General features: G+C 44.5%; 1 protein-coding gene across 1 annotated transcript; it reads right to left on the bottom strand.

Moving 5' to 3' along the window:
* Positions 1-2,127: 2,127 nt before the first annotated feature.
* TAF13 (TATA-box binding protein associated factor 13) lies at positions 2,128-15,433 on the bottom strand. The gene is made up of 4 exons (XM_001146772.7): positions 15,321-15,433; positions 14,380-14,458; positions 5,762-5,859; positions 2,128-4,323 (listed from the first exon to the last, which is right to left on the bottom strand). Exons 1-4 carry the CDS (start codon positions 15,345-15,347, stop codon positions 4,153-4,155), a joined length of 375 nt encoding a protein of 124 aa, XP_001146772.1. The 5' UTR covers positions 15,348-15,433; the 3' UTR covers positions 2,128-4,152.
* Between the last annotated feature and the right edge of the window lie 493 nt (positions 15,434-15,926).

The raw sequence follows: 15,926 nt of genomic DNA, 5'->3' as shown, positions 1-15,926 counted from the left end.
AATGTTCCATATCAGCACTGTCCAATGCTGTACCCACTTACCATAAGGCTTTTGAGCACTTGAAATATAGCAAACGCAACTAAGGAAGTGAATTTTTCATTTTATTATCATTTTTTAAATATTATATTTTTTGAGACGGAGTCTCACTCTGTTGCCCAGTCTGGAGTGCAGTGGTACGATCTCGGATCACTGCAGCCTCTGCCTCCTGGGTTCAAGCAATTCTCCTGCCTCAGCCACCCGAGTAGCTGGGATTACAGGCACGTACCACCACACCCGGCTAATTTTTGTATTTTTGGTAGAGATGGTGTTTCATCATGTTGGCCAGGCTGGTCTTGAACTTCTGACCTCAAGTGATCTGCCTGTCTTGGCCTCCTAAAAAGCTGGGATTACAGGCGTGAGCTACCACACCCAGCTGAATTTTTCATTTTAAAATGTAAACAGCCATATGTGGCTAGTGGCTACCATTTACACAGTGCAGCTCTAAATACTGGAAGACAGCCATGCCACCTTACTACCAGAATTTGAAGTTAATAAGTAAGCTCATGCATCAAGTCAGCCCGCCGAGCCTCTTTCCCCTTTTTGCTAATAGCAGTATCTAGTACCCCAACCCCATTCCAAGCTCTTTTTTACCAGAAGTGGGGCATGAGATCTGGGCTATAGTACAACTTCTTCCTGGCCATAGTGACTGGTCCAGGAAGAAAATAAGCAGAGCTCAGATCCTCATAATCCTTGCTTGGAATTTTCTCTATTACGAAGTAAAGCAGCTTCTTCCATTTGGAGTTGTAAGGAGGGAACCCCAGAACTGCTGGCCATCATGTTCATTTGCCACTCTTAGAATAAAACCAAAATTAGGATAAAAGACAGAGACAGAGTCTTGCTTCTCAAGTACTTAGATCCAGTCAACCCTAAATTCAGCTCCATCCCCTTTCCCATGTGTCGGTTAGGTAAGCCAATAAATTCCTTGTTTATGCTATTAATAGTATTAAGTTATATCACTTGCAACCTAAAATAGTCAACGCAAAGCCCCACTCAGTCTGGGCAACACAGTGAAATAGGTTCTCTAGCCAGGCATGCCTGTAGTCCCAGCTACTCGGGAGGCTGAGGTGGGAGGATTATTTGAGCACAGGAGGTCAAGGCAGTGAGCAGTGATTGTACCACTGCACTCCAGCCTGGGTGACAGAGTGAGCAGTTTACTGAAGCCTTGACCTCCCAGGCTCAAGTGATTCTCCCACCTCACCTCCTGAGTAGCTAGGACCACAAGCGGAAACCACTGTGCCTGGCTCTTTTTTTTTTTTTACAGAGATGGGGCTTGCCTAGGCTGGTCTCCAACTCCTGGGCTCAAGCAATCCTCTCGCCTCAGCCTCCCAAGCAGCTGGGACTACAGGCATGCCACCACGCCCGGCTAATTTTTTTGTATTTTTAGTAGAGACAGGGTTTCACCATGTTGGCCAGGCTGGTCTGGAACTCCTGACCTCAAGTGATCCACCTGCCTTGGCCTCCCAAAGTGCTGGGATTACAGGTGTGAGGCACTGTGCCTGGCCTTGATTTTTAGTTGAGATGGGGTCTCTCTATGTTGCCCAGACTGGTCTCCAACTCCTGGGCTCAAGAGATCCTCCTGCCTAGGCCTCCCAAAGTGCTGGGATTATAGGCATGGGCCATGGTGCCCAGTCCTGCTTTTTTTTTTTTTTTTTTTTTTTGAGACGGAGTCTCACTCTGTCCCCCAGGCTGGAGTGCAGTGGCGTGATTTTGGCTCACTGCAAGCTCCGCCTCCCGGGTTCACGCCATTCTCCTGCTTCAGCCTCCCGAGTAGCTGGGACTACAGGCGCCCGCCACCACACCCGGCTAAGTTTTTTTGTATTTTTTAGTAGAGATGGGGTTTCACCGTGTTAGCCAGGATGGTCTCGATCTCCTGACCTCGTGATCCACCCGCCTCGGCCTCCCAAAGTGCTGGGATTACAGGCTTGAGCCACCGCGCCCGGCCCAGTCCTGCTTTTTTAAATGAAAAGATTCACCCAGATACTCACTGAAATAAAAAAAATTTTCAGCTAGACTAAGCAGCAAGAATTATCATATTACCAGTAATGGGCATAATATTCTGGGAGGAAAAAAAGTCACAAATCAGTCAGATTCAAGGATCAACCTGTTTAATTGTTCATATTTTATTCCTGTATCAGTAGATTAAGTAAAATTTTCCCAAGCACTGATTTATAGATCATGTTTATAAGCAGCATACAAAAAGTTAAGTTTCATAAACAATAACATTCAGTGATCTACTTAAATCCAATTGTAATCCTTACTTTAAACTAAGGGCAATAATAATTTAATACATAGAGTAAATACACACAAAACCTGTGTATTCAGAACTACAAACATGGTTTCCATAGCCACATATGGTTTTAGTCAAGGACACATTTCCACAGTGAACAAGTACTTACAAATATGTTAATAAAACACTAACCCAGATGCTTACCCTGCCAACAGCTTTTTAAGCAATGCCATTCCTGCTACTGAAAGCATTTATTTTTAGAAGCTTGAATCTGCTCTGGGAAAACGGGTTCTCCTAAAACTTAACAGGATGTTATAAATCCGAAAAGATTTTAAATCAAAAAGCCTTCCAACACAGCATTATTCATGTGAAACTTGCTTTCTTTTTTTTTTTTTTGAGACGGAGTCTCGCTCTGTCGCCCAGGCTGGAGTGCAGTGGTGCGATCTCGGCTCACTGCAAGCTCCGCCTCCCAGGTTTACGCCATTCTCCTGCCTCAGCCTCCCAAGTAGCTGGGACTACAGGCGCCTGCCATCGCGCCCGGCTAATTTTTTGTATTTTTAGTAGAGACGGGGTTTCACCGTGTTAGCCAGGATAGTTTCGATCTCCTGACCTCGTGATCCGCCCGCCTTGGCCTCCCAAAGTGCTGGGATTACAGGCGTGAGCCACCGCGCCCGGCCCGTGAAACTTGCTTTCTTAAAAAATAACAATAACTTGTTATCTGAAGAAAATTAAAACAGATTATCTTTTAAGAGAGATAAACATTCTTACAAAAAACTATATTTTCCTCTATCATCTCTTTAAAAGAAATGCAAACCAGTTCATTATCTTTGTTTTTTTGAGAGTCACACTCTATTGCCCAGGCTGGAGTGCAGTGGTGCCATCTCGGCTCACTGCAATCTCTGCCTCCTGGGTTCAAGCAATTCTTCTGCCTCAGCCTCCCAAGTAGCTGGGATTACAGGCGCATGCCTCCATGCCTGGCTAATTTTTTAATTTTTAGTAGAGGTGAGGTTTTGCCATGTTGGCCAGGCTGGTCTGGAACTCCTGGCCTCAAGTGATCTGCCCGCCTCAGCCTCCCAAAGTGCTGGGATTACAGGTGTGAGCCACCACGCCCGGCCTAGTTCATTATCTTTAATAATGAACTAGACAATAAACTAATTGTTGTCTAAAAACTTCTGAATACATGAAGTACAAGTCTGAGCTGTCAAGTCAAAAATGCCATTTAGATTTCACATATTAAACAGCTATAGTAGGCCAGGCGCAGTGGCTCACACCTGTAATCCCAGCACTTTGGGAGGCCGAGGCAGGTGGATCACGAGGTCAAGAGATCAAAACCATCCTGGCTACCACGGTGAAACCCCATCACTATTAAAAATACAAAAAGTTAGCCAGGCGTGGTGGCAGGCGCCTGTACTTCCCAGCTACTCGAGAGGCTGAGGAAGGAGAATCACTTGAACTCAGGAGGTGGAGCCTGCAGTGAGCCAAGATCACGCCACTGCACTCCAGCCTGCCAACATAGTGAGACTCCGTCTCAAAAAAAAAAAAAAAGCTACAGTATAGCTTACAAGGGCATAAACATACCTAACACATTAAATACTACTTTATCCTTTAAATAGTCAAAAGTCAGAACAACGGCATGGTTTGCAAGGTACTTGGACTTATGTGTGGTCATTAAAACCCAGTAAGTAATTCAAGTATGGTAATATAAAGGCAGGCAATTACATGCACCAATATCACTCTAAAATCAAAGGCATAAAAATAAAGGCTGAAAACTTTGTGTTTCTCCATCTTTCATTTACATGGCTAGACATCTGAATCTTACTTTAGAAAATATACAATTATTATATATGGTTTCCCCAGATGGTAATTTTCGGAAACTACAAAAAGTGTCAAGATCCATAATTTGCTTCATCAAATGCTTTTCTAGCTCGTTTCAATTCTTCATTCATAGTAAGCAAGTCTTTAACCCTGGCAAACTTCCTTGGGTCCTTTCGAATCAAGAAGACGATATCTTCAACTTGTACTCGACCTTGTCTTCCAATTGACATTGCCTTGTGAGTCTATTACAAAGAAACATATTACATTTAACTTTTTAAAATCTAATATTTTACTGTTTTAATTTGCATTTATTAATTGCAAGTGAGGTAGAAGATTTTCTCTTATTATTATTATTATGGCTATTCATTTGTGAATTATCTTTCTACTCATGTCCTTTGTCTATTTTCTACTGGATTATTAGCAATGTTCTCCTTTATGCTTCACAGGCACTTTAAAAAAAACTTAAGGACACGAAAGCTGTCAACTTTATTGTTCCTTTTTTGTTTTTTGATATATGTAGATTTTGTCTTCATTTATATAAAATAATTTTATAATTTTGTGTACCCACCCATTTCATTTATGCTTTGTGTCCTCCTCTATCTTAATACCCAATAAATATTGGTGGGTTTTCTAAAAATCAAATAACTCTATCTCATCCCCTGTCATATACTCGCCTGTGCAAAATCAAAGACCTATCATAGCATTATTTCTAATGATTAAAAAATAGAAGCTAAATACTTAATAATACGGCATTGAGCCAGACACAGTGACTCATGCCTGTAATCCCAGCACTTTGGGAGGCTGAGGGGGTAGATTGCTTGAACCCAGGAGTTCAAGACCAACCTGGGCAACATAGTGAGACCCTGTCTCTACAAAAAATTCAAAAATCAGCAGAGCATGGTGGCATGTGCCTGTAGTCCCAGGTGTTTGGGAGGCTGAGGTGGGAGGACCACTTGAGTCCGGAAGGTCTCAGCTGCAGTGAGCAATGATCATGCCACTGCACTCCAGCCTGGGCAACAGAGTGAGATCCTGTCACACACACAGACACACACACACAAAAAATTGCATATCTTTAAATACTGGAAAAGGAGGGGAAAAAAATAAACCTATGTTGGATAATGGTATTATGGGTAATATTTTTATTTTATTCAAGGATTTTATAATTATGTCCTTATAAAAAATGCAAGAGGCTGGGCGCGTTGGCTCACGCTTGTAATCCCAGCACTTTGGGAGGCCGAGGCTGGCGGATCACCTGAGGTTGGGAGTTTGAGACCAGCCTGACCAACATGGAGAAACCCTGTCTCTACTAAAAATACAAAATTAGCTGGGTGTGGTGATGCATGCCTGTAATCCCAGCTCCTCGGAGGCTGAGGCAGGAGAATCCCTTGAACCCGGGAGACGGAGGTTGCAGTGAGCCAAGATCGCGCCATTGCACTCCAGTCTGGGCAACAAGAACGAAACTCCATCTCAAAAAAAAAAAAAAAAAAGGAAGAAGGGGGGATAGAATATATATGTATAACCTCCATCCTCAATGATAAATAGTAACCAATAACTTCTGCAAACAAGCACTCAAATGGATAGCTTATTTCAAAGGGATGCCATAAGTTCTAGTCTTACCTAAAGTTTAATATTTCAAATCTATTCTTCAATTAACTAAGACCAGTTAGGAAAGAATCTTACCATTTCAGTGATAAACTCTATGACAAGATCTTCAAGAATATCCACTGACTCAGTATAAGGATTCTGGTCATCCCCAAAGCCATACATCATACATCGCACTGTAAAAGAACAATCACTTTTGTTTACTTTTACAGATTTAACAATTTGATACTTTAAAAAAATAAACTAGAAATGAACCAAGTTATAGATAATATTGGTATGAAAACATATTTACATCGTATTTGTTATCTCCAAGTATGGATTCTTGTGTAAAAGGTTTAAGAACAGTCTGATGACCAACCGTTCCCACGTAGCCTCCAGCCAAACTCTTCCTTCCTCCCACCTACTGAACCCTAAGGTAAACAGTCTTTTCCTAATCTCTAGCATCTACTTACCAGCCCCTGCCCCTAGCAGAACATCTTTAAGTAGGAAACTCTCGCAGAGGACAGGACAGACAGCAACAGCTTAGCCTTTTTTGGAGGTGGTTTTTGTGTGTGGGCACGGCAGTGGGGCGTTGGAAAAAAGGCAGACTCTTTACTGATATTACCATAGGGGAAAAGACATGAGAGAAAGTTCTCCAAATACTTTTTTTGTTTGTTTGTTTGTTTGTTTTTCTTGAGACAGAGTCTCGCTCTGTCGCCCAAGCTGGAGTGCAGTGGCACCATCTTGGCTCACTGCAAGCTCCATCGCCTCCTGGGTTCACACCATTCTGCCTCAGCCTCCCGAGTAGCTGGGACTACAGGCACCCACCACCACACCCGGCTAATTTTTTGTATTTTTAGTAGAGAAGGGGTTTCACTGTTAGCCAGGATGGTCTCGATGATCTGACCTGGTGATCCGCCTGCCTCAGCCTCCCAAAGTGCTGGGATTACAGGCGTCAGCCACTGCGCCCAGCCCCAAATCTGTTCTTATAGGAAGAAACAGGGTACTCAAAATGAGAAAGCAGAGGGCTTACTACAAGGAATTTTGACATTTCCTAGATCAATACAACTGCAGCAAAGCCCTTTCAGGCTTCATCTGAAGAAACCATAGGAAATGCAAAGGATAAGTCTAGGTCGGGTGCAGTGGCCCACGCCTGTAAACCCAGCACTTTGGGAGGCCCAGGCAAGTAGACTGCTTGAGCTCAGGAGTTTGAGACAAGTCTGGGCAACATGGCGAAACCCTGTCTCTACATAAAAAACAAAAATTAGCTGGGCGTAGGCCTGGATGGTGGCTCACGCCTGTAATCCCAGCACTTCAGGAGGCTGAGGCAGATCACTTGAGGCCAGAAATTTGAGATCAGCCTGGCCAACAAGGTGAAAACCCGTTTCTACTAAAAAAAAAAAACAAAACACAAAAGTCAGCTGGGGGTGTTGGCACATGCCTATAATCCCAGCTACTCGGGAGGCTGAGGCATGAGAATCGCTTGAATCCAGGAGGCAGAGGTTGCAGTGAGCTGAGAATGCGCCACTGCACTCCAGCCTGGGTGACAGAGGGAGACTGTGTCTCAAAAATAATAATAATAATAAGAGAGACTGTGTCTCAAAAATAATAAGAGAGAAGTCTAATACAGAGAAATAAAAATAACTGCCAAAAGATAAAACATATATAGCCCTTATTATATGCCAGGTACTGTCTTAAGTCCTTTACATATATAACTCATTTAATCCTCACAATGATCCTTTAAGGTAGAAACTATTGATTATCCCCATTCTATAGATGAGAAAATTAAAGCACTGCAGTAACTGATTTACCCAAGGTCACAAAGCTAGTAAGAGATGGAACCTGAGTTTGAACCCAGCTGATCTGGTTCGGGTCTTTACTCATACCCACAACAGCATCGCACTTGTTGGTAGTTGTAGTTTAGGGCAGACAGGATCCATGTGAATTCTTTTTTTTGCTCTCCTTTTTTGAGACAGTCTTGGCTCTGTCGCCCAGGCTGGAGTGGTGTTGCAGTACAGCTTGCTGCAGCCTCAACCTCCCTGGCTCACGTGAGCAGCTGAGACTACAGACACATGCCACTATGCCTGGCTAATATGTGCGGTTTTTTTGAAACAGAAGTGTCACTGTGTCACCCAGGGTGGAGTGCAATGGCACGATCTCAGCTCACTGCAACCTCCACCTCCCGGATTCAAGAGATTCTCAAGCTTTAGCCTCCAAGTAGCTGGGATTACAGCCATGTGCTACCACACCCAGCTAATTTTTTTGTATTTTTTAGTAGAGTCAGGGTTTTGCCACGTTGCCCAGATAGTCTTGAATTCCTGGCCTCAAGTGATCTGCCTGCCTTGGCCTCCCAAATTATTGGGATTACAGGCCTAAGCTACCACACCCAGCCATTTAAATTTTTTTCTAGAGACGGGGGTCTTGCTATGTTGCCTAGGCTGTTTTTGAACTGGTTTCTAACTATTTATTTATTTTTATTTTTTCGTAGAGACAGGGTCCCACCTTGTTGCCCAGGCTGGTCTCGAACTCCTGGACTCAAGTAATCCTCCTGCCTTGGCCTCCCAAAGTGCTAGGATTACAGGTGTGAGCCACCACACCCAGCTGAGATCCACACAGGTTCTTATCCTATCGCCTATAAACTCCCAGTCCAGACACAAGCTTTAAGAAGTCCTTGAAGGCCAGCGCGGTGGTTCACGCCTATAATTCCAGCACTTTGGGAGGCCAAGGTGGGCGGATCACCTGAGGTCGGGAGTTTGAGACCAGCCTGACCAACATGGTGAAACCCCGTCTCTACTAAAAATACAAAAATTAGGGGGGCATGGTGGCGCGCACCTGTAATCCCAGCTATTTGGGAGGCTGAGGCAGGAGAATAGCTTGAACCCAGGAGGCAGAGGTTGCGGAGAGCTGAGATCATGCCAATGCATTCCAACCTGGGCGAAAGAGGGAGACTCTGCCTCAAAAAATAAAAAAAGAAGTCCTTGAGACTACCCTGAAATCATACGGAAAAATTTTATACATTATCTGTATGTGGGCATTTTTCTGGGAATAATTATAACTTTTATCAGATTATCAAAGGGGTATATGTAAATGGTAAGAAATGCTGTCAAATGCTGGAAGTGTTCTGTATCTTGATCTTAGTAGTGATTACAAGTGTGTGAGTGTGTGTGTGTGTGTGCACGTGTATACAGTTGTCCCTTAGTATCCTTGGGAGCTTGGTTCCAGGACCTCCCGTGGATACCAAAATCTGCAGATGCTCAAATCCCAGATATAAAATGGCATAGTGTTTGCATATAAGCTAAACACATCCTATGTATATTTTAAATCATCTCTAGGTTACTTACAATACCTAATACAATGTAAATGCTATGTAAATAGTTGTTATACTATACTGTTTAGGGAATAGTGACAAGGAAAAAAGTCTATACATATTCAATAGAGGCGCAGTTTTTTTTTCTGAATATTTTCCATCTGAGGTTGGTTGAATCCATGGATGCAGAACCCATGATATAGAGAGCCGACTGTATAGCATACATAAAATTCAGCAAGCTGTTCACTTAAGACTTGCACAATTTATTGTATCTAATTTTTTTTAAAAGATACTCATAGAATACTTCTAAAGGAAGAAATGAGTAAATTAAGAATAATTCCTCTATTTAGAAGAAGTAAAAACTAGTAGAAGTACAAAGAGAAGAAAGTAGACCAGGCCTACAGAAGAAAAGGGTGACTTGGAAACCAGCCTGAGATAGACATATCCCTAGGGTTTTACACTGGCAAGAGTCTTTAGGTCCAGAAACAGGAGTAAAAAAACAAACACAGGAGCCAATAGTTCCTATCGTTCTGTTTTGGATTCTGTACTTTTCTTTGCCTTTTTAAAAAAAAGATAATTTTAGATTTACAGCTGAGTTGCAAAAATAGTACAGGGTTCCCATATGCCCTATATCCAGCTTCCCCTTATGTTAACATGTTATACAACCATAGGGAGTCATCAAAGCTAAGAAATTAACATCGGTACAGGTACAGACTTCATTCAGATTTTACAAGTTTTTCCACCAATGTCCTTTTTCTGTTTCAGGTTCCCATACTATTTAGTTGTCATGCCTCCTTACTTCCCTCTAATCCGATAGTTCCTCGACTTTTTCATCTTTCAAAACCTTGATGCTTTCTTTTTTTATTTTTATTTTTTGAGACGGAGTCTCTCTCTGTCACCAGGCTGGAGTTCAGTGGTGTGATCTCGGCTCACTGCAACCTCTGCCTCCCGGGTTCAAGCGATTCTCCTGCCTCTGCCTCTCAAGTAGCTGGGACTACAGGTGCGGGCCACCACGCCCAGCTAATTTTTGTATTTTTAGTACAGATGGGTTTTCAACATGTTGGCCAGGCTGGTCTGGATCTCCTGACCTCATGATCCGCCCATCTCAGCCTCCCAAAGTGCTGGGATTATAGGCATGAGCCACCGTGCCTGGCCTTGAGTAGTGGAATTATAGGCATGCACCACCACGCCGAGCTAATTTTTGTATTTTTATTAGAGACGGGGTTTCGCCATGTTGGCCAGGCTGGTCTTGAACTCCTGACCTCAAGTGATCCTCCCACCTTGGCCTCCCAAAGTGCTGGGATTACAGGCATGAGCCACTGTACCCAGTCCCCCCCAAATTTTTTTTTTAATGGTTCAGGAGAATAGATCTTTCGTCAGTAACTTCTATGAATATTCAGGTAAGATAAGGAGAAGCCTGAAGATTCCAAATTCCTGTCATCACAAAGTAATCTCAGTGGAACAAAGGTCTTTGCTAACAACTGACTGAACATCACTCTGGGATGCTCTGGTACAAGGATCCCCTTCTTATGCTGACCTAATAAGTAAAAACCACATAATGGTATAAGGAGCATCAGAGAAATGAAATAAGAAATGGTCAGCATTAGTGAGGAAACGAAATATGGAAAAGGATTTGGATGTTTAAAAAATAAAACAGTGTCTGGCGGCTCATGCCTGTAATCCTAGCACTTTGGGAGGATGAGGCAGGAGGATCACTTGAGCCTAGGAGTTTGAGACCAGTCTGGCCAACATGGTGAAACTTGTCTTTACTGAAAATACAAAAATTAGTTGGGTGTGGCCAGGCACCGTGGCTCACACCTGTAATTCCAGCACTTTGGGAGGCCGAGTGGGGTGGATCACCTGAGGTCAGGAGTTCAACACCAGCCTGGCTAACATGGTGAAACCCGTTTCTACTAAAAATACAAAAAATTAGCTGGGCATGGTGGCACACACCTGTAATCCCAGCTACTTGGGAGGCTGAGGCAGGAGAATTGCTTAAACCTGGGAGGTGGAGGTTGCAGTGAGCCGAGATCACACCACTGCACTCCAGCCTGGGTGACAGAGCAAGGCTCCATCTCAGAAAAAAAAAAAAAAAAAATTAGCTGGGCATGGTGGCATGCACCTATAGTCTCAGCTATTCAGGAGGCTGAGGTGGGAGGATCACTTGACACTAAGAGTTAAAGGTTGCAGTGAGCTATGATCATGCCACTGTACTCCAGCCCCAGTGATAGAAGAGTGAGACCCTGTCTCTAAGAAAATAAATAAAAATTAAGAAAATAATTTTTCTTAAAAAAGATACACTGACCCTGAAGCTGGGCACGGTGGTTCATGCTTGTAATCCCAGCACTTTGGGAGGCTGAGACGGCGGATCACAAGGTCAAGAGATCAAGACCATCCTGGCCAACATGATGAAACCCTGTCTCTACTAACAATACCAAAATTAGCTAAGCGTGGTGGCATGTGCCTATAGTCCCAGCTACTCAGGAGGCTGAAGCAGGAGAGTCGCTTGAGCCCAGGAGGCAGAGGCTGCAGTGAGCCAAGATTGCGCCATTACACTCCAGACTGACAACAGTGAGACTCTGTCTCAAAAAGAAAATATATATATATATATATATACTGACCCTGTAGTTTCAAGGGCATTTGGGAACTGCTCACATATAACCCAGCCTAAATAAATCATATTCATAAATCTGTGCGGCCTCATCTCTCAATACTTAGATATAACTTTACATAAAGGACCCAGGACTGGGAGATGGAGAGCACATTTTCATGCTGTGTTCCAGGGCTTGGCCTGGATCATCAGTACTAGTAGCAGCTCTCCCTTCCTCGTGTTGCCAAAAAGGGTCAAAACCGTCTACTGAGGGGGTAGGATGGAGAATCAATACATTATAATCTCCATGTTATTGTTTATTTTATTTGTTTATTTTGGACACAGGGTCTGGTTTCGTCACCAAGGCTGGAGCGCAGTGGTGCAATCTGGGCTCACTGCAACCTCCACCTCCTGGGCTCAAGCCATCCTCTCACCTCAGCCTCCAGAGTAGCTGGAACTACAGGGGCATGCCACCATGCCCTGCTAATTTTTGTATTTTTTGTAGAGAGAGGGTTTCACTATGTTGCCCAGGCTGGTCTTGACCTCCTGGGCTCAAGCAGTCCGCCTGCCTTGACCTCCCGAAGTGCTGGGATTATAGGCGTGAGCCACTGCATCTAGCCTCCATGTCACTATAATGCCTTACACGATTCACCACCTTTTTTTTTTTTTTGAGACAGAGTCTTGCTGTGTCACCCAGGCTAGAGTGCAGTGGCGCAATCTTGGCTCACTGCAACTTCTGCCACCTGGGTTCAAGCGAGCACGTCTGGTTAATTTTTGTATTTTTAGTAGAGACGGGGTTTCATCATGTTGGCCAGGCTGGTCTCGAACTCCTGACCTCCAGTGATCCACCCACCTCAGTCTCCCAAAGTGCTGGGATTACAGACGTGAGCCACTGCACCCAGCTGTTCACCACCTTCTTACTTTGTTCAGGGCCTTAGTCCAAAGCCCAAGCCCCAACTCACTTGCTACTCTCCCTCAACACCTGTTGCAGGATCCATTATTACCTGTGGCTTACAGTCAAAGAAGCCTCTCTACTGCTGTAAAGGCAAGAGGAAAACTAATGGAGGTATGTTCGTCTGCCCTAAATTAAAACACTAATTACATTTGCTCACTTAAAAAGCAATTTATAGGCCGGGTGCGGTGGCTCACGCCTGTAATCCCAGCACTTTGGGAGGCCGAGGCAGGCGGATCACAAGGTCAGGAGATCGAGATCATCCTGGCTAACACAGTGAAACCCCGTCTCTACAAAAAATACAAAAAAAGCTCTCCCTCCCCCTCCCCCTCATCTGCGTCTCCCGCTTTCCACCGTCTCCCTCTGTTGCTGAGGCTGGACTGTACTGCTGCGATCTGGGATCGTTGCAGCCTCCCTGCCTGACTGCAGGCGTGCGCTGCCACGCCTGACTGGTTTTTGTATTTTTTGGTGGAGATGGGGTTTCGCCGTGTTGGCCGGGCTGGTCTCCAGCTCCTGACCTCGAGTGATCTGCCCGCCTCGGCCTCCCGAGGTGCCGGGATTCCAGACGGAGTCTCGCTCACTCAGTGCTCAATGCTGCCCAGGCTGGAGTGCAGTGGCGTGATCTCGGCTCGCTACAACCTCCACCTCCCAGCCGCCTGCCTTGGCCTCCCAAAGTGCTGAGATTGCAGCCTCTGCCCGGCTGCCACCCCATCTAGGAATTGAGGAGCGTCTCTGCCTGGCCGCCCATCCCCTGGGATGTGGGGAAGCGCCTCTGCCCGGCCGCCCCGTCTGGGATGTGAGGAGCTCCTCTGCCTGGCCGCCACCCCGTCTGGGAGGTGAGGAGCGCCTCTGTCCGGCCACGACCCCATCTGGGAACTGAGGAGCGCCTCCGCCAGGCCACCCGCGTCTGGGAAGTGAGGAGCCCCTCTGCCCTGCCGCCACCCTGTCTGGGAGGTGTACCCAACAGCTCATTGAGAACGGGCCATGATGACGATGGCGGTTTTGTCGAATAGAAAATGGGGAAATGTGGGGAAAAGAAAGAGAGATCAGATTGTTACTGTGTCTGTGTAGAAAGAAGTAGACATAGGAGACTCCATTTTGTTCTGTACTCAGAAAAATTCTTCTGCCTTGGGATGCTATTAATCTATAACCTTACCCCCAACCCCGTGCTCTCTGAAACATGTGCTGTGTCAACTCAGGGTTAAAGGGATTAAGGGTGGTGCAAGATGTGCTTTGTTGAACAGATGCTTGAAGGCAGCATGCTCGTTAAGAGTCATCACCACTCCCTAATCTCAAGTACCCAGGGACACAAAACACTGCGGAAGGCCGCAGGGTCCTCTGCCTAGAAAAACCAGAGACCTTTGTTCACATATTTATCTGCTGACCTTCTCTCCACTATTGTCCTATGACCCTGCCAAATCCCCCTCTCTGAGAAACACCCAAGAATGATCAATAAATACTAAAAAAATTAAAAAAATAAAATAAAGCAAAATAAAAATACAAAAAAAAATTACGTGGGCGTGGTGGCCGGCGCCAGTAGTCCCAGCTACTCAGGAGGCTGAGGCAGGAGAATGGCATGAACCTGGGAGGCGGAGCTTGCAGTGAGCAGAGATTGCGCCACTGCACTCCAGCCTGGGCGACAGAGCGAGACTCCGTCTCAAAAAAAAAAAAAAAAAGCAATTTATACACACACACACAATTGGGGTTAGGATTGGTACTATCTGATTCAAAAGTTAAACAGAATTTGATAGGCTAGTCTGAGAATATTATCCCTACAGGGAAACATTCAAAGCCATAAAGCTACTTTGAAAGGACATGTCCAAAAGTTTTCATCATCTATAACAAAATCATTGTCAAATACTACTTACATTCTTTAGAAAAAAGTCTCTTTCTTTTACCCTGTCCACCTTCTGCACCTCCTCCAATTTCTTCATTTTCTTCCTCAAACTAGAAGTTAAAATGAATATATAGAAATGTCAAATAATTGCCTTGCATTTGATATTTTAATAATGACATTTTTTTTTCCTTTTCAACAGATAGGCCAGAAAGCCAAAGGAAGCAGCAAAAAAAAAAAAAAAAAAACACGAAACCTTAGCATTGAAGGAGCCTATGTATCTAGTCCAACTTCCAACTCATGCAAAAATGGCTTCTACAATGTTCCTAACTAATAATCCTACTGCTTCTACTTGTAAGAGTTCCAATGACCATAAGTTTTATTTTTAAACAACTAAGGTGGCCTATTGCTACTGTTACTGTTAAACAGTTGATACTGAATCAAAGTCTACCTTTGTAGACTTTGTAGTAAGCAAAACTAATATTTCCTATGCATTTTCTTATACAGTGCTAAAAATGTTCCTTAAGTAAGCCCGTAATCCTATTTTATAAAAAGAAAACTGATGTTCAAAGTTAAATAACTTGCTCAGAGAGAATGGAAAATTTGAAATCCAGGCTGTCTGACTTTCAATGCATTCTTTTCCCATTACTTCACAGTAAGTACAGTTTTGTTAACAATTGAACTGTTGGTTCATAGTGCGCGCTAATAGATGTTAGTTTTGACCTCTGATGATTCTGTACGTGTTTCAGTGTCTGGCAAATACAGACCAAAATCAAGGGGAAAGGGGTCACAAAACCTACTCTTCCTTCATGTCCTTCCCCACTTTCTAAAATGATCAATCCTTAGGGCGTGAAGTCCCCGAACTCTGTCCGCTGAATTCACTAAGGCAAGCAGACCCGATCCTGAACTCTGCCTCCGCTACTGAGCCCGAAGGAGTGAAGAAAAGACAGGTTTTGGACAGAGACGGTCACTCACCGTGGGGTCTTCTTCCTCATCTGCCATCCTACTAGCACGCCAACTCACAGCGTCCTGCCGGCTGGCTCCCAGCTGGTTACACTACTTCCGCCGCCTCACTTCCGGTGACGCGCGGGGCCGGAGCTGGGCCTATCCCTCTGCGGCCTGCGGGAGGACGGTGGTGCTTTCCGGCCTAGCGGCGGAAATGCGACAGTCTCTAAGGGAGGAGGCCGGAGCGCCTCCCTGTAATCCCGAAGGAATTGAAAACTAACAAAGAAAAGGAAATCACGGGCTAGGTCGCGAGTATCTCGTTGTCACCCTGAATTTGCTACTGCGTATTGAATCACAGCTTCTTGTTTGGGGACTGCGAAGCTATGGATCATAGGAGGGTTAGCCAGCAGTCCTTTATCAGACAAATATGCTTTTAAATCATTTTAAAGATTTGTAGTTCCACTGTTTCTAAGCACTGTGTTAATTATTGGGGATACTGTGCTTCATCACAAATTTCCAAGAGATGGTGTCCCGAGACTAAGCATTTAAAATTTTGTGAAGGTTTTTTTATTTTTATTTTTATTATTTTTTTGAGTCGAAGTCTCACTCTGTCGCCCAGGCTGAAGTGTGCAGTGG

The sequence above is a fragment of the Pan troglodytes genome, chromosome 1, assembly GCF_028858775.2.
Source record: "Pan troglodytes isolate AG18354 chromosome 1, NHGRI_mPanTro3-v2.0_pri, whole genome shotgun sequence".
NCBI classification, from domain to species: Eukaryota; Metazoa; Chordata; class Mammalia; order Primates; family Hominidae; genus Pan; species Pan troglodytes.
The sequence above is the reverse complement of the archived record's forward strand: the minus strand, read 5'-3'. Positions and strand labels throughout refer to the sequence as shown.